A 27,480-nucleotide genomic window follows, 5' to 3' on the forward strand; every position below is an offset into this window, starting at 1 on the left:
TGAATGTCTTTGGTTTGATAGGTGAGAAGAAAATTGTTTAGAGCATGATGGTGCTATTTTTTGTTTAAAAGACCAGCCGCTTAAGAAAATCCGTCTTCAGAATAAATCTATGACTAACTAGATGCTTCACGAATATGTTAAATTAGAGATTTAGCATTGTGAACTTTAACATGTTCTTGAAAAGATGCTTGATCTTGTCATAAATGCTAAGCTTATTTGTGAAGTTTAGATTTTTTATTTTTAAAGATGTATGTGGTTGAGGAATCACTTTAATTTCAGTGATGTGATTGACAGTTCCTGTTACTGATCAGTCACTAATCTCCAAGGTCCTGTGTATTGCAGTGTACTGTATCCTTATTAAATAGAAAGGGAGCTTAGTTAAGTCCAAGAACACACTCTGACTGTCCCCGGGAAGTAAACATTTGCTGTGTTTGTGCTACTAGAAAGGTAAGTAGCAGATCTGTGGTGTAATATAATATGGACCAGTCTTTTTAAGCATTCACTGTTTAAAAAAAAAAAAAGTCATTGAAATTGTAAGCCTAAGTGAGACTATTCTTTCTACTTCATTTTGTTTTACTCAGAGAAATAACAGAGTCTATCTGGTTTTTATTTTTTATTATTACTATTTTTGGTTTGTCGGTTCCCTCCCCCCCCCATTATCCCTTACATTCTAAATAATTACCTTACATTCTAAATTCTGACTTGTGTCTTGCATAGACTATGGCCCAAAAGGAAGACATGGAAGAGAGAATTACAACTCTTGAGAAACGCTACCTCGCTGCACAACGTGAAGCTACATCTGTGCATGACCTCAATGATAAACTTGAAAATGAAATTGCCACTAAAGACTCCATGCATCGACAGGTTGTAATTTGAAATAAGATGAAGTTCTAAATTCTGACTTGTGTCTTGCATAGACTATGGCCCAAAAGGAAGACATGGAAGAGAGAATTACAACTCTTGAGAAACGCTACCTCGCTGCACAACGTGAAGCTACATCTGTGCATGACCTCAATGATAAACTTGAAAATGAAATTGCCACTAAAGACTCCATGCATCGACAGGTTGTAATTTGAAATAAGATGAAGTACATTTTGCTTAGCATAAAACTGATGGAAATAATCAATGTACATACTGTACTAAAGCACTTTGCTTTTAGGAAGATAAATATCATCTGTAATGTGCTATTGTTAGCGATTGTTTTTTGGTAACTGGAGGAGTGCGTTGTACAGAATTTTACCCTGGAAATGAAGATGAGACAGTTTACTGGAGAGAGGAAATGGTTTTGAGCATTTTGGTGCACTTGATCATGGTGCAGCAGGGCTGTTGTCCCTATTAATTGTGGATTTTTAAGTTGCTATGTGTGTATCCAAGCATCTTTAGTTTCATGTGTGAGAATTACTCATCCTAAGCTAAAACAGTTTTAAAATTTGTGTAGTGATTTTTGTAGCCTGTAATAGAAGTAAGTGTTGCCTTACTGCGGGAGGAAATTTGATGTATGCTTGACATGAAGTAATCCAACTTAAAACCAGAAATGGTTGTTTAGCCATTCACTCTAACTAGAGGAGGCCAGGCAACTCTTAGTCAACAAGAGAAGTCCCTTTTAGTATAATTTTTAAAAGAAGTTGTACACATTTTAAATAAAAATAAATTTTGTGGTAACATGCATAGTGTTATTTAAAATATGAAGGAATTTTTTCCTTGATGTAACTCAAAGTCTTGACATTGAAAATTCACAACTTGTTCTGTGCTGCTTCCCATACCATAACTATGTTTGGCGATGTAGTTGCTTTCAGAATACACAAAATTGTCTGCGGAAAAAAATTTGTAGAGAAGAAGTTGTCTCATGTAATGAAGGGGAGGATGCCACATCTTTGGTTATGAAAGCAGTTTTGGACAGTTTGTTCTCCATAGGTCTAGTAAAGGCAGTAAGCTGTATCCTTACCTTCTTCTGACGAAAATTAATTACCATTTTAACGCTAAACATTTGCTGATCATAATTCTGTGTAGAGTGAAGACAAGAATAGGCAACTGCAAGAACGACTGGAACTAGCTGAGCAAAAGCTGCAGCAGACTTTGAGAAAAGCTGAAACTTTGCCGGAGGTGGAGGCTGAGCTGGCACAGAGAGTTGCAGCACTTTCAAAGGTGAGTCAATTGGACCGTATCCTCAAGATTCTCTTCTCTGTTGGTGTCCTGCTACAAGAAATCTGTTCTTAAACTGTTGGGTTTGTTACATTGTGTTTCTGTTTTTCCTCCAACTAGTTCAGAAAATGTTTCTCCTTGTTTTCTGCGTTTTTCTGTTCATCTCTATGAACACACACTAATGTAATCTTTTTTTTTTTTTTTAATTTCTGCTCTTTGGAACTTGAGCAGGTTTTCTGTTAACTCTGTTACGTTTTGAAAATGTCTCTCTGAATTATAATTGTATTGCTTTTTATTAAAATTAATCAATAATAGGCATAAAATCTTCTAAAACAAGAACTATTTCTGAAGGGGGAACCCCAAGTTTCTTCCACTGTTAACCAAGTGAGGAATGTGGGGAGAGAGGGAAGTAATGGTACTCATTAATATTAAGATTTTTAGAAGGCTGCAAATGGGATAATGAAGTCGGAAGAATTATATGTAGTAACTACAAATGAGCCTTTTCAAGTGTGCCTGTGTGTGTTTTCAAGTCTCAGTTTCATTTCTTTCCCTGTTATCTTTCCTGTCCCTAACTGGCTCTGTAGTCTGACCTTTTGTCTCCTGGGAACTCTGCTGCTAAAGATGCTAAAGTATTGGAACTTACCACCAAGCTTAGGAAGGTAGAATTTGTATATTAGTCCTTGTTTCTGCTTGCTGCTTTCTGCTTTGTCATGATTACTAACAAAGGGTCATATTGTCTAGGCTAGTGAGGAAAAGCTGAAAATGCATTTAAATTTTTTTTATTTTTTTTTAATTCTTGGGGATTTGAATGAACTTCTGCTGTTGCAAGCTCATTTGCAAATAGTAGTTGATTCATGGTACTTGGAGATGAGAGGCTTCATCATTTTGTTACTTACCATATGAACTCTTACTAGGTCCTTTTAGCGACAGAAAGGCATCTATTCTGCATTGTGTATTACCATGAATGGCAGTTGCGCAAAGCATGTTAGATATGTTATTGTGCTTCAATGTTTCTATGCTTCTGAAACCTTTTTTAAAAAAAAACAAATTCTAATTTTGTTTTCAAATTGACAGGCTGAGGAGAGACATGGCAATATAGAGGAACGACTGAGACAGATGGAAGCACAGCTAGAAGAAAAGAATCAAGAACTGCAAAGGGTACCGTACAAATTTTTGGCAAAGATACAAAGCTGAAAGAAATAATCTAATCCCCTTCATGGCTGACTATCATTCAGCAAAGCTGTTTTTATTTCTCATCTCTAAAATAAAGCCAGAGTTTAGGCTGGCTGATAGTTGGGAGATTTGAGCCATTGTACTATGGCTAACCTTAAATGTCAAGAAAAAGCTGGAAGTCTCCAGTCAGTTTCAAATATGTTTGGAAATACCTAATTGCTAGTCGTACTTCCTGATGAGGAGACAGATCAAAAACTTGCTGAATTAAATGACTATGGAAAAATTGGTTCCTAGGTTATAAATAATGGAATTGGTTCTGAAATCTGCTTTTTCTTGAAGTGTAAGCTCAGATTTTCAAGCTTCTGATCTTGGAACAGTTTTTGAAGTCTGAGGTGTCCCTTACACTCCCTTAGTCATGGGGGTACATGCACTATTCCTTATTCCTTTGGAAAAATATTTCTGCTAAAGAAAATGCATTTGGATTAAAGAAAGCTTACTGTTTTTACAATCTGGAAATTGTTATAGGCATTGTAAATTTTAAGTTATTTCAGTGGCTTTTATGTATCTTAGGCTAGACAGAGAGAGAAGATGAATGAAGAGCATAATAAACGTTTGTCAGAAACTGTTGATAAGCTTCTGTCTGAATCTAATGAAAGGCTTCAGCTTCATCTCAAGGAAAGGATGGCTGCCTTGGAAGATAAGGTAACACGTCACATTCCAGCAGATACGTTAATTAGATGTTCAACATTCTGCAGTGATTTGTGTATTTTATAATGTGTCTGTAACTTCAGTAAATAAATACTAAATCCTTATTAATTAGTAGTTTCTGTTAAGGCTGTTTTCTAGTTTTGATTTTGAAAATAAGTTCTTAAAATTTGTTGGGTTTTTTTGAGATTGTCCCTGGGCGTTGTACTACAGTGTTGAGAAGACATCTTTTAAGAAGCTTTATACTTTCTTAGTTGACTGGTGTGGGCTGCATAAATAGGCTCATCCAGTGTAATACAGGAAGGCTAAAGAATTAGGACTAGAACTTTGACCTTTTCAGTTCAGTTTCTTTTATTTCCCACTGCTTTTTTCTGTAGCAGTTACTCTGAGTCATTGTGGGATTCTTGCAAGTTGAAACAATCTTGCATTTTCTTCGCAGGGAGATCATTTTGAGACAGGTTATATGAATGTAAAGGGACTGTTCCCTGGGTTGTCAATGCACATCACAGAGCTTTCCCCTGTATTCAATTAATCTTCTAACTTGTGACATACTTTACTCTGTTTCTTCGCCTTCTGCTTTTGGATCTAGGTCATGACAGATTTTTCTTCCGTGCATGTCTTTGAGGATTCCCTTACTCTGCATCGAACAAAGCAGTGTCTTCTAAAGTAGCACTTTGCTTGATGCTGACTTTGAACTGCTTTGTCTTGGATTAAAAAAATACTTAGTTTCTTTTACTGGAGGGTGAAATGACCATCTGGGGAAATGTTTCAATAAAAGCTGAGTGGCTTTTGTTTTAAAGTCATGGCAATAAAATGCTTCAGCTGCAATATATAATGATCTATTCAGACTTTAATAGATGTTTACTTTCTCTTGCATTCATGTCAACTCAGTTCTCATCCCTAAACCATCAGTCAGGTATCTGACGTCTCTTTCCAGAATTCCAGGACTGTGCTCCCCTCAGATCATTACAAAAATTTAGTTTGTTCTTTTCCCTGCTTTTGCGCTCTTGGAGCTGAGAGAAATTGGGTGCTGCAGAACAAATGTAGGTCCTACCGATTCTCGTCCTTTGAGTTAATGATAAAGGTGCTTATCGTCTGGCATCTAAGGCTGCAAACTTTGTCTTGTGGTTTTTAGTTAACATCGCTGTTTTCAAGATCACCAGCTGCTCCTAATACTTCAGAAATTCTTGTTATGGGCCTTGTTATGACATCCATAAGGTTGTTCTAACAGTCTTTATAAATTCAATTTCTGAAAAACAGCTGACCACAATTTTTTTTTTAAATGCTTGACTATTGCAGGGGTGTCTTAGGGTTAACCCTAACTCCCCTTTACTCTCCAAACCCTAACTATGTTCATGAATAATGAGGAAAATCTAGTTGCCCTTCACTGTAAGTAACAGCGTCTAGAAAAGTATTCTTGCTGTGGCTTCCAGCTCATTCTTTTATGATAAGTTGGAAAGAAACACGCAGGTAAAATTTTAAGACTTTCTTCTGATCACTTGGGCTTTTTTCCCCGGAATGATTTGTTTGTTCACGTATGAAACTTTATTACACGTTTAAGATGCAAGTAATGGTATTACTTACCTCAAGGAAATGTGTTTAGCAGAACTTCTTGGCAATGGTGGAAAAGGAAAAGGAAATGACCCAGTTATAAGTTTCCTATTAGAAGGGGGAATCTCTGATGTTTTTCTTGGTATCACATACTACAGTCAAGTACAGTGGTTGAAATTGATTGTTGTAGCTCTCAAATGTTTCTTAATTCTCAGATGATTCTTAGTCTGAATTTGGAAACTGCTTTGAGTAAAGAGATTGTAGTAGTCATAAGTATTTATATGTACTGGAGTTGTTTAGAAGTCATGGTATAACTGTAAAGATGACAGCTCTGATGTTAATGAAGGCCTGTAAGTCAGTGAGTGTTGCATTCCGGAGGTACAGTGCATCCAAGAAATTACTGTGTAGTAATTTTGTAGGTAAGGCAAGTGAAAATAAAATGAAAAACTAATGAAAACAGACAGTAATGCCTTAGTAACCACTCAGTGAATTACTTTGAATTATTTTAGCTGCCTAATTATTCCTTTTTTTTTTTTACCAGTTTTGTCAAACGGAGCTTTAAAACGCTGGTATTGGCATTAAATTTTTGTAGAACTTGTACTATTACTAAATCCGTTATTTAGAGGGCTGTACACCTGAAAGGATAAACGTTCAACTTTAATCAAAGTGAAAAGATGTAAGCAATAAAGTATCTGTAACTTAAGATGCATCTGTATAGTGTTAACTGAAACTTTTTGATACTCATCTTGGTTATGGTTTAAGAGTTGAAAGCTTCTATAAGTAACATTATTTGTGATACATTTTATTTTAGAATTCACTTCTTCGAGAAATTGAAAATGCAAAAAAACAAATAGAGGAACTTCAGCATGAAAAGGTATAATACACATTTCTGAAATATTATATTGGAAAATAATTGCTTCATTGCTATCTAGCAGGACCAGATTTGAATTCCCCCATAAAACTTAACATTACCTCGTCTGTTTAAAAGTAGGGAGCTGTTACTGCTCATTTTATGGTATTGTGTGCCTCAGCGCTATGATGATTTTCTAGGTAATACATAGCTTTTTACTCAAAGACTTGACACGCTTCTGAATATGTAAAGTGGCTGGATATATTGGCAATTTGCCGAAGTTTGACGATTGTGTAGAATTTTTATACTGTTGTACTTATGACCTTGAACACTAAAAAGAAAAGAGAAATACTTTTAACGTTGGGTATTTTCCCCTAAGTTTTTTCTTAAAGCATTGGGTATCGTGAAATGCTTGTTCGACTGATAAAAATTTTTTTTTAAAGTTTTAAGAATTGGGGGGCAGGGAGAGAAATATTTATTAGACTTGGCTGTTCCTTTGCAATAGCAGCTGTCTGGTGTTTTGCTTGTCCTGGAACTGACAATTTCCCTTCTTGAATAATAGTGGTGGGGCCTTTCATTTCTTTGCATCCTTAAGCAGTGGCAATTGATTTTGTGGTCACGCTATCTGTTCTGAAATAATACTTGTTATTGCTTATTAAATCACAGGTGTACTGCATCTCCCCAAATCATTCTAGTAAGTAGCTAGGCCAAACTGTAGAGGATGTGCTTCTGTAATAAAATGAAGAACGCATTCAGAATATTTTGCAGAATGCGCTTTGAATTTTTGTGTGTGTAGGCCAGCAGTTTCCACACAAGGCACAGATGTTCATCATCAGCCACTTTTATTACTTTTTCATTGTTTTCTCATTCGTTGGATTTCTCTGTTGTTAAATTCTGAGTTTCTAGAGCATGTAAAAATGTCAAAAGTTAAAGGTGAATGCATTTAGAACCTTTTGTGCACAGCACTTGAAAAATCTTCTTGTTTCTTATTAAACATTATCACTTAATTGTAGTAAAGCTAGTAATATGTGAATTTTATTTAGTAGCTGTTTTTAAAATACACGTTGTCATTACCTAGAGTCACAGTGTAGAGAGGCAACAGAATTATTCCTGAATGCCCTTTTGTGGTGGTGCTGTATTGTGTGTAGCAAAAATAATTTTTACATTTTAAGTCATTGAAGGATATGTTTTAAAATCTGTTATTTCTGAGTTTCGTAAAAATGAGATAAAAACCCCTCAATGTTAGTTTATAAATTGGTATTTGACACTGATTTTTTTTTAAGCATATTGTTATGTATTTTATCTGTTTATTTTTACAGGATCAACTTGTATTAAACGTTGAAGCATTAAGAGCTGAAAATGACCAAGTGAGACTCAGAGCCACATCACTTCATCATAGGTATCAGCACTTAATTCCAGTTCAGTTTTTCTAATTTCTTTAAAGTCACTTTGCAAAATGTAATTTTGTCTATTATAACTGAAAACACTTTAGTCATAGCTATAAAACGTATTCTTTATAGAGCATATAAAGCAGTTTTTATAGTGCTTAGAAAAAATGGCACTGGTGGGACAATAGGAATCATTTGGGTGGGTTTTTTGGTTTGTTTCCCCCTGCCTTCGTAAGGATAAAATGTTTCTTTGTGTTCTAGCCGACCAGACTTCAGGTACCCTATGTTAGTTTATATTGGTATTTGACACTGATTTTTTTTTAAGCATATTGTTATGTATTTTATCTGTTTATTTTTACAGGATCAACTTGTATTAAACGTTGAAGCATTAAGAGCTGAAAATGACCAAGTGAGACTCAGAGCCACATCACTTCATCATAGGTATCAGCACTTAATTCCAGTTCAGTTTTTCTAATTTCTTTAAAGTCACTTTGCAAAATGTAATTTTGTCTATTATAACTGAAAACACTTTAGTCATAGCTATAAAACGTATTCTTTATAGAGCATATAAAGCAGTTTTTATAGTGCTTAGAAAAAATGGCACTGGTGGGACAATAGGAATCATTTGGGTGGGTTTTTTGGTTTGTTTCCCCCTGCCTTCGTAAGGATAAAATGTTTCTTTGTGTTCTAGCCGACCAGACTTCAGGTACCCTATGACATCTTCGTCTGTGGTTGATAGTCATACAGACTCCTATGGCACCTCATCAGTGTTAAGGCGTCCCCAGAAAGGACGCTTGGCAGCGCTCAGAGATGAGCCTTCAAAGGTAATAGAACTCTGAAATTAAAATAAAAATAAAACTTTGGCAACTAAGCAGATTAGATGAGGCTGATCTATTGCAAGGAGTTTTTAGAATAGGGGTACCTAGCAATGAAACTGCTAGATTTTATGTATCCCGTTTTACTAACTAATGCACAGCTACGAGTCTTTTTAATTGTTAACAAATAATTGCAAAACTGGGATTTTGAAGTCCAATTTGTTTTACGTGTGATAAGCCTGTAAAATATAAGTTGAAACAGTCCTACTTCTGTGCCTATACATAAAGTATCTATCACGTTACTGTTCTGCAAGCAATTTGAAGTCCCTTTCAGGACACATAAGTTCGCATTACATAAAGCTGATTCCAAAATTCTCATTGGATTTGATATCAAAATTCTGCCATAATTTAGAGTACATATAGCCAAGATATGGGACTGTGCATTTTTAAATTTCACTTAACTGCAAGGTGCGAAGTTTTCTACATTATAGCTTTTTTTTTAACATTTCTCTAAACATTGCTGTCTTGATGGATGCATCCAGCATGTAAGTGGGCTTTTTAAAAATTATTTTAAACATCTTGAAAAACAGTAGAAATGTAATGTTTTTCCCATTTGAGTTTGGATTTTTTTTTTTTATTAATTCTCTTAGGTTCAAACTCTGAACGAGCAGGACTGGGAGCGAGCCCAGCAAGCAAGTGTATTGGCAAATGTGGCACAAGCATTTGAAAGCGATGTTGATGTGTCTGACGTTGAGGATGATAGGGAGACTATATTCAGTTCAGTTGATCTGCTATCACCAAGTGGTCAGGCTGATGCTCAGACTTTGGCCATGATGCTTCAAGAACAGTTGGATGCAATCAACAAAGAGATTAGGTATGATCTATCTGCTGTTAAGGTTTTGATAAAAATGAATTTCTGTGACACTAGAAATCCTTTTTGTGTGGTTACTCGGAAAATGGTGGTTGCCCATTCAGTTTCCTGCGGGTTGACAGGCATAAGCAAACTAGTTACTTCTAAGTACTCTTTTCAGGTTCTTTGTCTTCAGTCCCATTTACGGAAGGGATTGTGTATTACTAGTTTGACAGAAATCCCTGCATGATGGTGATAGCAGTGGTGTTTACCGCTTTTTTTTTTTCAGATTGGATTAGAAGATTTTTCAGTGTGGCTGTTTTGTCTGCCAAGTGCTGCTGCTTTCTAATGCCTGAGTCAGCCTTTCTGTTTATATGGTACTTGTTTGAATCTCATGTTCCTGTGAAACTTTTTTCTTTTAGACTTATACAAGAAGAAAAGGAAAACACAGAGCAGCGTGCAGAGGAGATTGAAAGCAGAGTGGGTAGTGGAAGTTTGGATGCCCATGGCCGATTCCGGTCCATGAGCTCCATTCCTCCTCCCTATGCAAGTGGTTCACTTGCTGGTTCTTCCCCGCCTGGCAGTGGCCGCTCCACCCCAAGGCGGATTCCACATAGTCCAGCTCGGGAAGTGGACAGACTAGGTATCATGACACTGGTAAGTATCCATTAACTTTAATTTTTCAGAAAAGCGTTCCTTTTCTCTAGGAAATGGGTGGTTTGATTTCCCCTTCCTCTCCTTCTTACTCAGCTGTATTTTTCCTTTCTCTAGGTTTTTCTACTGCTTCCTTTCAACTTCTATAAAAAGTGTAAGATACAGTCATAATGATTAGGAAAAACGTTCAGAACTCAAGTCTATTATTTGGTCAACATCTCATGCCTAAGTATTCCTTCTGTTGTTATGGTCTTTCTTCTGACTCCTCTTCCTAGAAGAAATAATGTTTTCTTTTCAACCCCTGGTACAGCAAGCAGTTTCTCCCTCTGCTTTGAACTTGATTTTTAGCAGTCCACTATTCCACTAAATACTCAGCTAAAAAGAGATTTGCATATATTGCATTAGTCTTGACGGTTGTGAAGGTATCACAGCTGTTTTAATATTGAGTGCTAGTGCCTTGTTTTAGCCTATTAAGACTGGTAGGTAAAAGAAGTATCTGTTAGACCTAGTAGCTGATGAAGTAGTAGCTTGGGCTTAGCAGTTCAGCGAGTAGAGAAAGATGGATCCATTCTTTTGGCATTCATATGACTGCTTAGAAAAATTAATCCTTCTAGGAGCTGCTTTATGCATGTAAACCTATCTGTAAAAGCAAGACACAACTTTTCCACTTTTTTGTTAGATTTACTTAACATTTATGTAAAAAGTTTCTCGTATTTGGAATACCTTTCACTAAGGAGCATCTTGGATACAGGTATTTATTTGCAAGCACTCTCCAGGAAAAGCTCCTTCTCTAACTTAGTTCTATATACATTACTTTTTATCCAGATTTGCATGTGCATTTGGAAACTATACTTATTAATTGTACATGCAACACCATACTTAGTATACCTTACTGTCTTGGATTACTGCACTTGTATCATGCCTATGCCATACCAATTGGTAGACAAGGAATGCTACCCATTGCTCTAGGAGCAGGTGGACTGTAAATGACTGACTTGGCTCATTTGGGTCTTATAGGAGTGTTTAAAAACAAGTATTGTGGCTAACTACTTTTGCTGGCTTTGTAAAAGGAATGTGTACATATACCAAAAAGTATATTTTTTTTCATAAAAAGGAATCCCCTTTCTTGCATTTAAAAAAAAAAAAAAGATTATACTAGCTCTAGCTGTATATCCAGGGTCAAGCACACTTACAGAAACTAAAAAATTTCAAAATGTGGAGTGCTTTATATTCTAACTTTTCACAGTAATAAGTAATTAAGCTAAGTACTTCTCTTACAGAAAACCCTATGCAAATTTAAGTAGCTATTTTCATGAAAACTAGATCAGAAGAATGTGTGTCTTACGTTAAAATCTAATGTAACTGAACAAAAGTAAAATAATTAAGTTCACTTTAGATCATAACAATTGTAACTCAAAGGCACTTGATCCATTGTTTGCAGTTGCATTGGTCTGACGTTTTAGTACCTGGCAACTGATTTGCGAAAGCATGCAAATTTAAGTAGCTATTTTCATGAAAACTAGATCAGAAGAATGTGTGTCTTACGTTAAAATCTAATGTAACTGAACAAAAGTAAAATAATTAAGTTCACTTTAGATCATAACAATTGTAACTCAAAGGCACTTGATCCATTGTTTGCAGTTGCATTGGTCTGACGTTTTAGTACCTGGCAACTGATTTGCGAAAGCATGAAAACAAGAAGCTGTGCTTCTAGAATTACAGAACAAGAGCTTCCTAGAAACTTTTGGAACGGCTATCATGAATTATCAGACTGAATGAGTTCTTGTGGGGATTTTTTTTCGACGTTTTAGTAGAAAGTTGCATTAGTTTGAGCATGATGGCAACATTAGCTTAATGCTAACCGCAGTAGTGGTGTTAGACAGTTCAGTTAGCTGAACCCCCCCCCATGATTAAAATTAATTAAAAAGCATCAACATGATAAACTGTGAAACCTACAGCTCTCTGGAACAGTTCTTGTGGACCGTTTTCATTCCATATGGTAAACATTTTCGTTTTTATGGGTTATCAGGTTTAATAGATGAAAGATCCAGCAAGGATAAAAGGAGTCGTCTGCGCTTTATCTAAGAACTTGGAGGGACTAGATGATCTTTAAAGGTCCCTTCCAACCCAAACTCTTCTATGATTCTATGAACTTATGATTTATTAACATAATACTCTACGGTCAGGTTGAACAAAACTTTGCACATTAATGCTGCATAGTTTGCATGTATTTGAAATAAAAAATTATTAAAAGTTGTCATTTGTGGGAGGGAAAGAACACACAACTCCCCCGCCAAACTTTGAAGGGGACTGACTTTATTTTGGTTACAGTCTCTTGAAATAATTTGTGTCCAAATACAGTGATAATTATTAAGCAAGTTACCTCAATTAAACTTTTGTCAGCATCAGTCCGAATAACTTGATAACTTGTTCATGTAACTCAGGGTTGCTGCCTTGCTCTGTGCACTGGCAGAGATGGGAAGTACCTAGGAATTGAGATACAGTGACTTCTGGAGTGGATGGAGGATAAAATAAAACTGGTGGTAGTCTCTTGCTCAAACATTCCAGCACTTTAAACTTAGTGGAAAGAACAGAATACTGTTACTGTATAGAAATCAGCTATTGTTGGCACTCTGTCTTTCACAGTGTTAAAGTATGGCTGCTTTTTATGCTATGTAGGAAGCAACTGCGGAAATTGCTAAGGTGTGAGAAGGGACTAGCACAGACAACATATTAAATAGCCTGCTGTGGCTACCATGTAGGTTATATAGTTCAAGGCAAGTCCTTGACATATGACTGGAAATCCTCTCACTTTTTAAAAGCAACACCTTACGCCCCCATATGCTTTACGTTTTTTCTTGCTGAAGGTAATGCACGTTTTGTGTGCTAATTTGCCTGTGGTACCGATACATTGAAATATCTACGGTACTTTTGTAGATAACCAACTATAAGTCTTGATTTTTTTTTTTCTTCCTTTTCCCCTCTTCAGGGATACATTTAAGTAATCTGTGATTTGAAGAGTACTTCATACTCTGTATCTTTCTCTGTGCTATTGCTGTAATTGTTATTTATAGTCTCCCTAATATGTTTTGTGTGTACTAGTTGTTTCAGTCTGTGCTGCAGTTTACAGTAAATATGGCTTTTCTAAATTTCTTTTCTTTGCATGCATCTGTCAGCCTAGTGATTTAAGGAAACACCGTAGAAAGGTAAAACTCTTTATTTACTGGTGTGCCCCTTCATCTCCTTCCCTGTCCCCAAACTCATTAATGGATAACAGAAACATAAAAGAAAGCATTTGCAGGCTAACCTTATAATAAAGCAAGATTATATGCTCTTTGATGTTAAACATAAAATGGTTTATCTTCTTAACATAAGTATGGATTTGTTTTGTTTTGTGGGTTTTTTGTTTGGCTTTTTTTGCTGGTGTGGGGGACTGTTGTGTTGCTTTCTGTTTGTAACCACTATTTTGCAGTCTTCATGAAACAATATTTAATTTTAAAGATCTGTTAGTGCACACACAAATAAGTCTTAATTTCTGTTATTTGAACTTTGAGATAAGCCATAGTGACAGGTATGTAGAAACTGACTTCATAGAATTGGTAATCTTGCTAATGATTGTCTAAACACATAACAGTGAGAATCAAGATGCGTTCTTTTCACAGGACTCTGGTTTTCTGTCTTTGCACTTGCTTAAACTGAAGTTGGGTATATTCATTTTATGGTGCTGAAGACATTACTTTAGTTCTTAACTCTGTGAATGAAAAAAAGATGAGTGCTACTTGCTCATTTAACTAGCTAAGACTGAAATTTAGTAGTTTGTCACTGAAGGTAACAGAAAATCCAGAAAGAAGTCAAACAAAAAATAGGCAACTGCAGAATGGTAAGGGCAAGAGTACTCCTTTAACACTGAAATAATTGATTTTTCCTTTCAATATTTTGTGTAGCGTTGATATTGCATTCATGTTTTGGCATTTCCAACTAATCCCTCAAGTTTTCATTCATTTTCCATTAGTCTCCAGCTTCTAGAGAAGAGGTACGAGATGATAAAACCACAATAAAATGTGAGACATCACCACCTTCTTCACCTCGATCTTTGCGTTTGGACAGAGTCCAAAAAGGAGCTTTGCATACAGTGAGCCATGAAGATATCAGGGACATAAGAAAGTAAGTAGCTGTGAATAAGTCAGACCTACCAGTAACTCAGTGTTTCAGATCATCAGAATAAAATCCTAAAACTGCAAAGCTGTTCAGCCTGTAGGATTTTAGTTTAGATATTGAAGCGTTTCTCGAAAGTAAAGAGAATGAACACATAAATGGATGACTATGTTACATAAACAACAAGAATACAGATTTTGTTAATGATCAGAAATGGCTTTATGTGAAGAATTCTTCTGGTACTCAAGGTCTGCATTAAGTTTGCTTCATGTTTAGGAAATGAAAGATGTACAATTCCAGTCGTCTTTCACAGGTAGGAATTTAGCTATAAATTTAGAAATAAGTTGCAGTATTGCCATCATTTTGATTGACAGACTTTCTTTTCAAAGTGCCTAAGTATCTGAGATGGATTCCACTCAAGTATTTCAAACTTCCATTGTCTGCCTCAATTTGTCAGGAACTTGGGTTGTCAACTTTGGCCTCTCTGAATTGCACTTTAAACACTTTTATTTCTTAAAAAAGTAAGAATTGACTTGTAGTTCCATGCTGTAGTATATAAATATTATAACCCTTCCTTTCCTGCATGATTTAGTTGTTTCCACTGTTTTTTCTGTTTAATGACATGTATTTTAGTAGATAGGTTTCTTTTCATGACTCATTAAAAGGTGAAATTAGATGTCATTAGTGTTACTGAGCTTTCGTTAACCTGCACAGAAACCTGAACTTGTCTCTCACTATGTTATGCCAGTGAATTTGGTGTACATGTGCTCCTTTATGACTCCTTGTTTTGTAAAGCTCAACAGGCTCGCAAGATGGGCAAACAAGTAATCCTAGTAGCAGCAATAGTAGCCAAGATTCCCTTCATAAAGCCCCCAAAAAGAAGGGGATCAAATCCTCTATTGGCCGCTTGTTTGGCAAGAAAGAAAAGGGACGACCTGGACAAACAGGCAAGGAAACATTAGGACAAGGTTGGTTTGCTTTTTTTCTTTTTGCGCACAGTAAGAGGGAGAGTGAAAGACTGAATTTTATGATGTCTGTATCAGTATGTGCGTATTTATGACTGATTATTTTGGTGCTGATGTACAGCATTTTTTGGAACTAGTGACACTGAATCTTCTGCTAGGTCCTTTTATGAGTGTAAGATGCAAGGTCAGTGAGTCAGGTATTGCTGTCATTTTAGTCTCATGTACCAGGTTATTGAAACTTATTGAACTGTTATGGCTTGTTTTGTGAAGCAAAAATTTCAACTGTGTATCGGAAGTGAAAGAGGCTTTTGTTGGTATTGACACCAACAGTCATGTCTTCACTTTGGACGCAAAGGAACTCCCTTGAAACGAACCCAGCTGGCTTAGTAAATGCTATGGTTACCTTTCTCTCTTGCGTAATTCTTTGCGTAAAGCGGGGCCCTTGATGTTGACACCAACCATAAGTGATATGGGAACACTGAGAATTCATCTTACAGGTGGTTGTAACGTGTGTGTGACTCCAGCTGGTTTTAGGCAGCACCTATTTGAGTCCATGCAAGTCTGATTTTCCTGTCTTTAAATACCATTTTGATGGGTATTAATTCAACTAGAAAATAGAGTGATAGATGGGCTTGGAGGTTTGGCTTTGTACATTTCTGATCAGTAATATTACAAAGGATTAAATACTTTTGTTCAGGAAAGCAGTAGTGATTTTGAGTTATAACTGGCCAAAATTGAGAAGATAACAAGACTGGTTTTTGGTTTATTTTTTTTGTAGTTGGCATGGCAGAAGCAGATAGTTCCTCTCAGGATGCATTAGGTCTCAGCAAGCTTGGAGGTCAGGCAGAAAAAAACAGGAAAATGCAGAAAAAGTAAGTTACTGAATATTTTTAATCCTCTGTTGTCAAGATATTGCTTTGTTTAAAAATGTTTTGTTTTCTTTTTTTTTGTTTGTTTTCAGGTATTTTTGCCTAGTATGGTGCTATGGCTAATAAGCCTCTGTAGAATTTTTTTTTTACTATTTTTTTTCCAGAACATTTATAGTAGCATAGGTCGTGGTAAGTTTGAAACAAATTTCAGTGCTGAAAGCTTATTGTTGAAATGCTCTAATAAACAAACTTGGAGATAAAAATGGACTCTTATCAAACCTTCCCCCAGATTTGTTTATTAAATACCTGCTTTGTGTTTAATTAATTTGGAAGATTTCCCAGAGTTGTCTTTGGCTATTACTTGCTCCAGAGTGTGAAAGAGTTGACAGTGAAAGCATGAGATGTTCTGTACAGACATCCTTCTGTATGCATTTGCTGGTTCCTTTCTCGCAGGTGACTCTGAAAGTCTTTCCTTTTGTGTTGCTAACCGCTGCTGCGTTCACTAATATTTTTACTTGTGTTTGAGGTTGTCTTGACATTTTCTCTCATATATTTTAACAGGCAAAATCTTTTTTCCTTGCACCATATAACCCTGATTTTCTGTTTTTTAATAATTTGTGACTATTGCCTTTTTTTTATGGCATAGATATGCGGTTACCTTTTGCTAGTTGTGAGAATTTTTTCAGTATGTGTCCAAGAAAATCTTTAGTTTAATGTTCACCTTTTGACTATCTATTGAACACTTTGTTGTTCCCAGGCTTAGAAGAGATGAAGCAAAGACTATAATCATAGGTGAAAAATAGATATTGCTACTAGTAGAGATCTTGACTTGATGCTTATATGGTAATACAGGAAACACTCAAATTTATTTAAGTAGGTTCAGGCATTCTTTGCATTTTTCCGCCCAAAACTGAGCTATATACCTTGAACTTTTGTTGCTTCTGTTCTGTTCAGCTGTCTTTACTCTGTGTCAAAAAAGCTGACCAAGATCAGACCTGTCTTGGTTTTTTACTTCTGAGGACAGAATAGTGAATGTTGAAAAGAAAGTGTGCTAATTTTCTCTTTGCAAGAGCGATTTCTTGCAGTACTTAAGTTCTATTAACAAATAAGAATAATGCCTGGTGACTGCTAATGAAAACCAGCAGTGTGTTGGTTTGAAAAGTCAGGATGGAATGTGGTTTTGTTTGTATAACAGAAGGCTCAGCTGTTTTTCTTCAGACTGTTACACTGAAGGCAATCGTACATTATTATGATCTGGTATTTTCCCTTTTCTAGAGAGCTTTAAAGTCATACCACATTTTGGTTGAATAAATAAGTTTTAGTCTGGTCATATCTAAATAGCGGTAGGTCTGTTCTTTGAACAGTATAGATCTTTCTCAATACCAGCAACAAATTTCATTCTAGAGTAAAATGATCTGTGCTGTCTTGCTTTAATAAATGCAAAAAAGGCAGTTGCAGATAAATCATGCCTTTTCTTTGTAAACATTCTGCCTTTCAAAAATTTACTGGTATTACTTAAAGTATACCTCATGGCTGCATGTTGTTGGTTGCTTAAAAGGCAAGTGTCTATATTAGACAAATGAAAACTTTTAGTTTGAAGTTGCCTTGCCTAGCTATTAAATATGGGTACGTGCTTATTCACAGGAAGGTATCTATGATTCAGATATTTCGGTGAAAGTGGGTATGAAACAAGACTGTGTTGATGAAGATACGTATCATAATGTTTAGTTTTATTACTCTTACTGCTGAGAGCAGCAGCAGGGCCCTTTGAACTTCCATGAGAAGCAAATCTACCATTTTAAAAATCCCAGCAATATACTTTAATCCAGCTGTTTCAGAATCCTGACGGGTATTCCGAACGTAGGAATCAATATTATCACGAAGTGTCAAAGATCCCTTGCTGCCTTCTTGAGACGTTTATTATCAAAAAGAAAAAGTGGTAAAGCTGCTCTGAATTGTTTTTTTACTTTGATATTGGAGGAGGGTGGGGTTAAAACAAATTCTCGAGGCTGGCTCTTCACTTATAAAATCCTGCATTCAGCGAAAAGAATTCCACTTACCTGAATGCTTGGAACAATGACAGCTAGTTCTATTTATAGTTGCTCTAATCCCTATTTGCTTGCTTATCTTTCTGATTTCTGCATGCATGCACACGAACAGGCTGAGGGCAGTATTCAGTGTCTTTACTAACAAAAACCTATTTATAGTTACGGAATTAAATTACGGTATACGTTATTTGTCTGGTTTTGTATGCCTTTGAGTTCAGTTTAATCCTAGTTTTATATTTTTCCTTCATTGTTTTATTTTCCTTTTGTTTACCATTTGATGTGGTAGTGCAAGATCAGGGTAAGTTTATATTTATTTTATTAGGATTGTTGTGAAATTATGATAAATCTCATTTGGATTTTTTAGCAATATTTTAAAAGCCCTAACTTTTTTCAAAAAAAGTCTAATTATGAGAGGAGATACTAGATTCAAAAGAATTTATTGTGAAAATGTGTTGCTGAAATAAATCCAGTGCCATCTAGTTCAGTGTGAATGCTAGTTCAATGTCTTGTCTTAATTTGCATGGAATGAATTTTTATAATGGAAATATTAAACTCTACTTAGATGGAATTAGTTTTGTAATTTGGGTTTTGAAAGTTTTTTAGCAATAGTAGACATTTGTGGCAATTCATTTCCAAGATAGACGTATTTCTGTAAACCGTCACTCTTTTTACTAAATTCAAGTTGTTTTTAGTGTTTTGTTCATTCTGTTCATCTTCTCTGTGAGCTGTACTATTGGCAGCGTTTGCCACAACTGTATTTGTGTTTTTCTGTGTACAACACAACAAACTTAATACTGTGTTATCAAAAAGGAAGACAACCCTAAATTTAAGATAACTCTCCTTAAAAAAAGTTACACACAAAAAGTTTATTACGTACCTGAAATCAGTATATAATAAGGATATTAACTTTCCACTGATGCTCTGCCTGAAGTTAGTCTATTTTCATCTCATGTTTTGCTACTGTTGCCTTTCAGTTTTTGCATCTTGCAACTCTGTCATTTCCATCCGTATCACTGTCTTCACCACCTCCCCTCCAGTGTTTCCTCTAATCTCAACTTCTTCCAAATCAGTTCTCTTCAGTTCCATCCAAGAAATCTGGACTACAGCATTCCCCTTTGGCTGCAAGCTCTGGATTTATCCGTTCCTGTGCTGTCTTAAGCCAATGCCAAAGTGGTGTTGTGCACCGGGCTGCTTTATTTTCCTTGTGGGGTTAGAGTATGCTTGCCTGCCAAGTGCCATTCTAAATACAAATACTTCAGATGGTCTTTAAAGGGCCTTGTGTGTTCACTGCTACATCGGGCACCTGCAGTTTTGACATCATTTCTCATCCCATATGACCACAGTTTCTTTGTTCTCCACAGCTGGTGTTAGATGCCCTTTTGAATGTGTCTAACAACAAGTGTTCCCCTCTTGCAGCAGCACATTTGGTCTCGTGTTCCCAGTGACGTTCAGCCAACTTTTTATTAAGTCTGTAGACATCTATCCCTTGGTTTTGTCACCTAAGAGCTATTCCAGTAGCCAGCTACTCCTTTGACATTCTTTTGTCCTTCACAGTGCCAGCTTTATACCATCTGTTAGCACTGTCAACACTACTGCAATATTATTTTTTTTCCCCTCACAAAGATATGAAGCTGGATTTTGCACCCACTTCTTAAATGGTAGAATTGGATGGCTGTGAAACTGAACTGGCATGTCAGCTGTGATCTTTACATAATCTGATCATGTATTGCTGGAATGCAGTGAGTTTCTTGGTGAAGTTGGAAGGGAATTGTTGGAAAAGTGAAGTTCTCTGCTATAGGAAAAAACCATTGATGCGTCATTTGCAGATAAAACAGCAGCTGCCTTTGAATTCTTCCCATGAGATGTTTTGTGCCTGTGCTATGTCTTGAGCTTTCAGTTTAAAGATTTCCTGTGCAAGCAAGGTTCTATCCCTTCTTGCATGTGAACAAATTCCACAAATAATTTTCTGCTTCATGGATGTGTTCCTCTTTGGATCCATTGAATGATTTCTGCATAAAGTTATCTCAAACATGTTTACTTTGTTTGTTTCTGTTTCTACATGTTTGCCTCCATCACATAACACTTCCTTCCAGCCACACAATTGCTTTCCACATACAATAGAATCACAGAATAGTTTGGGTTGGAAGGGACCTCTAAAGGTCATCTAGTCCAACCCCCCTGCCGTGGGCAGGGACATCTGCAACTAGAGCAGGTTGCTCAGAGCCCCGTCCAGCCTGACCTTGAATGTTTCCAGGGACGGGGCATCCACCACCTCTTGGGGCAACCCGTGCCAGTTTAAACTCACCACCGTGAGTTTTAAAGTTTGCATTATAACCTCTCCTTACGCTGTTGATACATTCCCTGTACTGTTCATCTCCAAATGATTTGGTGTTTCATGGTTAACTTGAAGTACGCAGGGAGACTTATAAAACTAGCAGGAATTACACTGCCGTTCTTTGAATTACATACGATACCCCAGGCAGCTTTATAAGCTGGGGGGGAGGCAGTGATTACATGCTCTCGTGGGGTCATCGTAGTCAAACCTGAGGCTACTTTGGGCATGTCTGTGCTCTTTCATCACTAGTGGGCCTCCCTCTCTGCACGGTTGTGTTACCACAACCACCAAAAAGGAAGACAAGGACACCAGTCTTGAAGTTAAAGTACTTGGAAAAAACATTGTATTCCTTTCTGGCAAATACAGTATTAAGCATTTTATTCTGTTCTTACCAAGCAGTATTTTATAATATCTTATTAATTTATTTTTCTCATTTTTTTAATCTTTAAACAACGAAGTGAAGCAAAACTGAATGTATTCAGGGCTAGTGATTTGTGGGATTAACGTAACGTGTTCCGCAGTAGCAGGAAAATAGCTGATCCTTTATTCCTAATTTAGAAATACATGTATCTTTTTGAAGTGTACAAATATGTATTAACTTTTACAGTCTTCTTTGTTAGTGAAATCTAGCTATTGAGCTGCTAACTGCTGAACACTATTTCCGCCTTAATTGTTGGGTCTTAAAATGGGTACATTAGAATGGTTATTTGTAACCAGTTATCTGGTAGCTCCTTCCTTCCTCCCCTTTTTTTATTCCTAGGCAGCACACTTAATTAGGAGAAAGTATTGGGAGGTTCTTCTAGAGTAATAGGAATTTATTGACATGCAGGTGGAGAAGTACTATCTATTGATAAAACAGTTGCTAGTATATTTATTACTTCATTGATTATTTTTTATATTTAGCTATCTACCAACATAATGTGAGGATCCTAGGTATGCTGGCATGTCTAAAAGAGCTGAATACTGCATATCCATTTTGTACTACTAGCAAAGAAAGCTACTAGTCTGTCAGTAAACCCTTTTTGAGATGTCTTGTGTGGTAGTTTTTTAATATCTGTAGGTTTTAAATATTTTATCATCGTAGATGTATTTTGCAATACAGTTCTGAAGGCGAGGAGATTTTGTTTGTTTTAAATTATGAGAAAATTACAAATACATAATGTAGGATCCTGAATCTGTAGTATTGCTGCTTATCTTCTTAATTCTACACTTGCAGGCGTGAATAAAAAGCATAAAACAGTAAAAACTGTCCAATTAGGTGAAGTTGTTTTTTCTAAACTTCTGAGGAGAGTGTGTGGAGACTTAACCATATATAACTAGCTTTCAAAGGCAGCTTAAATATGCTTTTTTCAGACCTTACCCATTTTTTCAGACAGAAGTATCCAAGCAACATTGCATGCTAATACCCGCAACGCTAGTTTTTGTCTCTTGGTTTATCAAACATTTTTGGCAGCTATTTATAGGGATCTTGTGAGCTTCCATTGTTTCTGTAAGCTGAATTGTCAATGTTAAACTTCAGTCTCTTCTGTTCCAGAATAACAAAGGAAATGGTGTCATCATAGGAGATGAAAGCTGAGTTTCAGTACACAGCCTTTCAGAATATAATTGCCAAAGCATGGCGTTCTGAATATAATGGTTGTCTGAAGCTGTGCCTGAAATTCTGACAGTCTTGCTGTTGCAGACTGAAATTTGCCAATTAAATGGTTACTGTCCCAGTTTCTAGCCTCGACAGCCTGATGGACAGTACTGTTTCGATGGCATGGGTATCTGATGTACTCATACATTTCCACAGGTTTCAAATCTGCATGTTGAGGAGAAGTGACTATTTTGGTTCAGTCTAATTTGCTGAACAGAAAATTGCAGCAATTGAGAATCTGACTGACAAATAAGTCTGGCATCTCCACTTTGTGTTGGCAGTGTCGGTTAGAGTGGCAGTAGCAGTTTCAGACACAAATTTCCGAAAGGCAAGGTCCAGCATCTCTGCCACTCTGAAATTTCCTATCCAGTTCAGCTTATGTCACTACGTAGTCCTTGTACGTGTGCTGTGGCTGCCTTAGTGGGTATATCTCATAAGGCTGAGAAAGGAAGAAAGCTAACTATTGGAAAGAAGATGGTCAATTGAATGCAGTATTTGAATTGTAACGTCTAGTTATAACTAGTTTCTCTCTGTTACTAATAACTATTTCTGTAATTGTAGGCATGAGCTGCTTGAGGAAGCCAGAAGACAAGGTTTACCTTTTGCACAGTGGGATGGGCCTACTGTGGTTGTGTGGCTGGAGGTAAGTGGTCCCTCCAAAATAAACAATAAAAACCTTAGTGTACAGAATTCTAAAGAATTTAAGGTTTTGGAGCCAGGAATGTTTTCCAGATCCTGCTTACTTCCTTTTTTTTTTTGTGTTTCAGCTGTGGGTTGGGATGCCAGCCTGGTATGTGGCTGCTTGCCGAGCAAATGTGAAAAGCGGTGCTATCATGTCAGCTTTGTCTGATACAGAAATACAGCGTGAAATTGGCATTAGTAATCCTCTGCACAGACTGAAGCTGAGGCTGGCCATTCAAGAAATCATGTCACTAACAAGTCCATCTGCCCCTCCCACCTCAAGGACGGTAAGGAAAGTGATCCAGCATTAAACGTCTTTTAGAACCATTAGAATTTCCAAAAATTCTGCCGTAAACATGTAACTGAAAGGATTTGAGCTTCAAATAAGAAATTCTGGAAACATTAAATTGTAGAGAAACACATTATTTAAATATAAGATGTTTCTTCCTTTCATGGAAATTAAATGAAGGCGTAACTACGTTTTCTTTCTTAAGGGAAAGAGAACTTCATGTCAGTGTAAGTATATAATCCAAAATATTTAGAGTACATGTTATTTGCCTCATCTTTTGGCCTCAGAAGAATTTATAATACAGATGAAGTATACATGTGCATTCAGAAATGTGTAACATAGTTGGAGGCTCTTTTAATCCATGTGTAAGGCCATTAACTCCAAATAATGGTTCAGCCTACATAAACTAGGAGTCCACCTGTCTCTCTATACTACAGTAAATTTAGACACTTAAAGTTAGTGTGAATTCCCTCTCATGAGTCGGTCTGCCCCACAATCTAAAGTTATTTCTGAGATTCCTGGGATTACGTACTAGACTACAACTGCATTTTTCGGATTAGAGCCGTCTCAAGTGTTTGCCCGTTAATTACATCAGCGTAAGCTATTTATCACGTTCAATTTTGTTAATATCTTTGAAGAAAAGTGATCCATGTTAATAGGCTTTTATTCCATGCCATTACTTTCAATAGATATACCTATACTTAAGACTTTAGAAACCATTGCTTTTGCCCATGCCTGCTCCTTACATGTACCGATTGCTTATATGTTCTGCAACCTCTCCTCTTTGTTACTGCTTTCCTTTCACTGGATGGGATTGGTTCCCTGTGGGGTCATATTAGACCACGGGAAATGTCTGGGTAACACATGAAGAAATGGAAAATCTTACAGCCACCCAACAAACGGTTAGTTTACAGTGTTGCCACTTCTGTTCCTAGAGTGCTTTTCCCACTTTTTGAACATTTGAATCAAGTGCCTTTTGGTCTTTCTTTTTTCTTTTTTTTCCAAATTAATGCATTAAAATTCTGGATCATTGCTTCTTCTAATTATTAACCTTGTAACCTGCATCTTGATAGTTTTTTTTCCAGAAGGGGGGGAAAAATCAACATTGATAAGATTGTAAACAAAACTCTAATCTATAAAACGGAGCTCTGATTTGATTAATAGACAAATTGAATTACTTGTGTGGAAATGTCTTCTCTCCAGAAAACTTAATCAGTAGATGGGTTTTGCAACCTCTTATATGAAAATGAGTGCCTTGTTGTTTTTTTTTTTTACAATGCATGATGCTTGCTTTATCTAGATTTTTTTGGTATGCAGTAGACTTAGTCTTGCAGTGCCTCTTTAACTTTGATCTCCTTACTAAACTTAAATACTAATACGTATGTGTTCTTTTGCTTTTCTAACCACGTAACAGGAAGATGAGGAGGGAAGCTGGGCTCAGGTTGGAAACTTTATGTAATATTATAAACTATATGTAAACTGTCACAATAATTAGAGCATGAAAGAATGTTTTTCCTTTATAGCAGTTTCTTTTAGTGACTCTTGGTGTGGCTTGGGGATTGGGAGAGGGGGAAACTGCAGGCTTATCTCTGTATAATACATACTTGGAAGATACACTTTTATATTTAGGTGATTTAAATATTTTCATGTTTTCTAGAACGTCCAAGATTTGGTGGCTCATCATTGAAAATTTGTAAAATACGTTGTTACATAGTACCTCACCAAAAAAGCTATGCATAAGGATTTTTAATAATGAGGCTGTTAGGAGAAGAATATTCAGAAGTCTTTGTTATCATTAGCTTTCTGAAATATTTGTCCTCTAGCTTATGAATCACCAAAATGAAGTTACTCTCTTAATAAGCATTGTTGTATTCTATGTATTGAACATACTAGATAAAATGTTAAAATAATTTCATGACATAAAGTATGGAGTGTTTTGGTGGGGGTGGCTCTCTGGGAAGCCAGAAGTCCAACAAGAATTATCTGCTGTGTGCAGAAAGTCCCTGTTCAACCTGGCCACTATTACAGGTGTGCTACAAGACATACGGAGCCTAGATAGTTAAGTAGATTTCTGTGCACTAATTCTGTAATCCTCCTTGATTAATTGTTTTCCCTTAAAGTGGTGACAAATCCTAATTGTATTTTCAGGCATTGAGATAGTCGAGTATTTTATACAGGGATATAAACAAAACTCAGGATTTGTCTGTGACCTGTATCTTTGGACAGTATAGTCTCTTCTTGCTTGGCTGCCCTCCAGCTTAAACCTGTTTGTCCCATTAACTGTGTCTCAGATACTCTTGCGGATTGTCAATGAGAACAATCATAGCTTGCCTCCCTGTTACAAGAGTAACATGCTCTTTCAGTCTGCGACCTAGCGATGGCTTGAAGAAATGCATTTCTATGTGGCCTTGCTCCTTTCTAGAAGATGCTTCCTCTAGAGGAGAAATAAAGCTTTTGACTTTTAATTGCACAGTAAAAACAAATTATTACTCTTGACTCTTGGAAAAAAAGAGCTGCTGGTTTTTGTTGCTCAAGGAATGATTAGATGCATAGTTTACAAACTCTCTTCTTTTTAGAAGTTGTCTCCAAAAAATGCCTGGTGATTTGCAGGTCAAAAAATGCAGTGAGGGAAGTTGGGCTTTTTTGGTTGGTGATTTTTTGGTGGGGTTTTTGTTTGTTTGTTTTAGGATAAAGACTAGTATTTAGAATTGCTTGTTCTTCAGTAGTGGGGTTTTATAATTTTTTGCTTATTTGATTGGGATCAGTTTCTGAAAGTTAAGTGTACTCAAAATCCCTGCAGTTATTTTCTGATATCTTGTACTTATACAGCCATGTGAAAAATAAGAATCCGCCACCCCCAGTTTTCAAGAGATAGTGTTTTGAGCATCTTTTAACAAAATAATTCTATGGCTCTTGCTATCAAAAGAGTATAGATTAGTCTTTTTTATTTTTATTAGTTTTTGCATATTTTTTCATACTCTTCAACATGAAATAAGTTAAGGCAGTTTTACTTGCTGATCTGAATATCTAAACTTGCTTTTTCTTCATGAGGATGACTTCTTCAGAAAACATACATGTAGCATTCAGTATTTTTATTTGCTTATCTTTACAGGCTAAGAAGTAAGCATTGTTTTACTTTTTTCTTTAAAATATGTTGTCTTTGCATATTTTTTCATACTCTTCAACATGAAATAAGTTAAGGCAGTTTTACTTGCTGATCTGAATATCTAAACTTGCTTTTTCTTCATGAGGATGACTTCTTCAGAAAACATACATGTAGCATTCAGTATTTTTATTTGCTTATCTTTACAGGCTAAGAAGTAAGCATTGTTTTACTTTTTTCTTTAAAATATGTTGTCTAAAAAAGCTTTTCTCTTTTATTTCTCATTTTAATAAGCTTATTCCTTAATCTTTTAAAAACAGACGTTAGCATATGGCGATATGAACCATGAGTGGATTGGCAATGAATGGCTCCCTAGTCTGGGGCTCCCTCAATATCGCAGCTATTTCATGGAATGTCTTGTTGATGCTCGAATGCTGGATCATTTAACTAAAAAAGATCTGCGTGGGCAACTTAAAATGGTGGACAGCTTTCACAGGTAAATAGATTTAAGTTGGAGACCTAACCTACAGTAAATGTTTCCACTATCTGTAAATGTGGTTTGTTTGTTTTTTTTTTTTCTTTTCTAAACAGAAACAGTTTTCAGTGTGGAATTATGGGCTTACGAAGACTGAATTATGATCGAAAAGAACTTGAAAGAAAAAGGGAAGAAAGCCAGGATGAAATTAAGGGTTAGTGCATAGTCTTGACCTCAGTCTGATTCTAACGTGTTTTCACTGATCTGTCTTAAAAATTTATTTTTAAAAAAAAAAAAGGCATTAGAGGGAGGAATTACTTATAAGATATCAAGTGTTAAATACAGGAGGTGTGTCTGGATGCAGGCCCTGAACAGTGAATCATGAAACACATCATTAAATCATTCACTCGTGTAGAGATGTGCTACAAATGCAGGCGTTTTTGAAACTCTTACTGCTCTGAAGTTTGAAACAAAACTAAATGTTTTAGGAGGATGAGGGTTTTGAAAAACTATCTGGTTTTGTTTTGGTTTTTTTTTCCCCTGTTCTGACGTAACAACTTTGCATCTACTTGATTTTATTGTTGGTTGTGGCTGATAATTTTTATTATCCAGCACTTTATGAAAAAACATCCAGGCGACATAGGTGTTTATATCTTCCAGATACATGGTGATTATTGAACAAGACAGGAGAAAAAGAAGAAAAAGCAGGGTTGGGAGTTCACAGTATTTTCCAAGACTTCCCATAGAAATTTTGTCTTCTGCCTAATATCAGAAGTCTTTGCTGACATCGTAGACT

At 36.2% G+C, this 27,480-nt stretch overlaps 1 protein-coding gene across 1 annotated transcript in view; it reads left to right on the forward strand.

The window, feature by feature from the left end:
* Positions 1–27,480, forward strand: part of PPFIA1 (PTPRF interacting protein alpha 1) — a 61,649-nt gene that overhangs the window by 24,501 nt on the left and 9,668 nt on the right. The window contains exons 8-25 of the mRNA XM_019473979.1: positions 718–864; positions 2,011–2,145; positions 2,727–2,801; positions 3,217–3,300; positions 3,886–4,017; positions 6,383–6,445; positions 7,741–7,844; positions 8,501–8,633; positions 9,275–9,498; positions 9,897–10,131; positions 14,141–14,292; positions 15,079–15,251; positions 16,027–16,120; positions 22,698–22,779; positions 22,904–23,104; positions 23,946–24,008; positions 26,530–26,705; positions 26,801–26,898. Coding sequence (XP_019329524.1) covers positions 718–864; positions 2,011–2,145; positions 2,727–2,801; positions 3,217–3,300; positions 3,886–4,017; positions 6,383–6,445; positions 7,741–7,844; positions 8,501–8,633; positions 9,275–9,498; positions 9,897–10,131; positions 14,141–14,292; positions 15,079–15,251; positions 16,027–16,120; positions 22,698–22,779; positions 22,904–23,104; positions 23,946–24,008; positions 26,530–26,705; positions 26,801–26,898 — 2,371 coding nt within the window. The remainder of the gene's footprint in view (positions 1–717; positions 865–2,010; positions 2,146–2,726; positions 2,802–3,216; positions 3,301–3,885; positions 4,018–6,382; positions 6,446–7,740; positions 7,845–8,500; positions 8,634–9,274; positions 9,499–9,896; positions 10,132–14,140; positions 14,293–15,078; positions 15,252–16,026; positions 16,121–22,697; positions 22,780–22,903; positions 23,105–23,945; positions 24,009–26,529; positions 26,706–26,800; positions 26,899–27,480) is intronic.

This window comes from Aptenodytes forsteri, unplaced genomic scaffold, assembly GCF_000699145.1.
Source record: "Aptenodytes forsteri isolate BGI_AS27 unplaced genomic scaffold, ASM69914v1 Scaffold252, whole genome shotgun sequence".
Lineage (NCBI taxonomy): Eukaryota > Metazoa > Chordata > Aves > Sphenisciformes > Spheniscidae > Aptenodytes > Aptenodytes forsteri.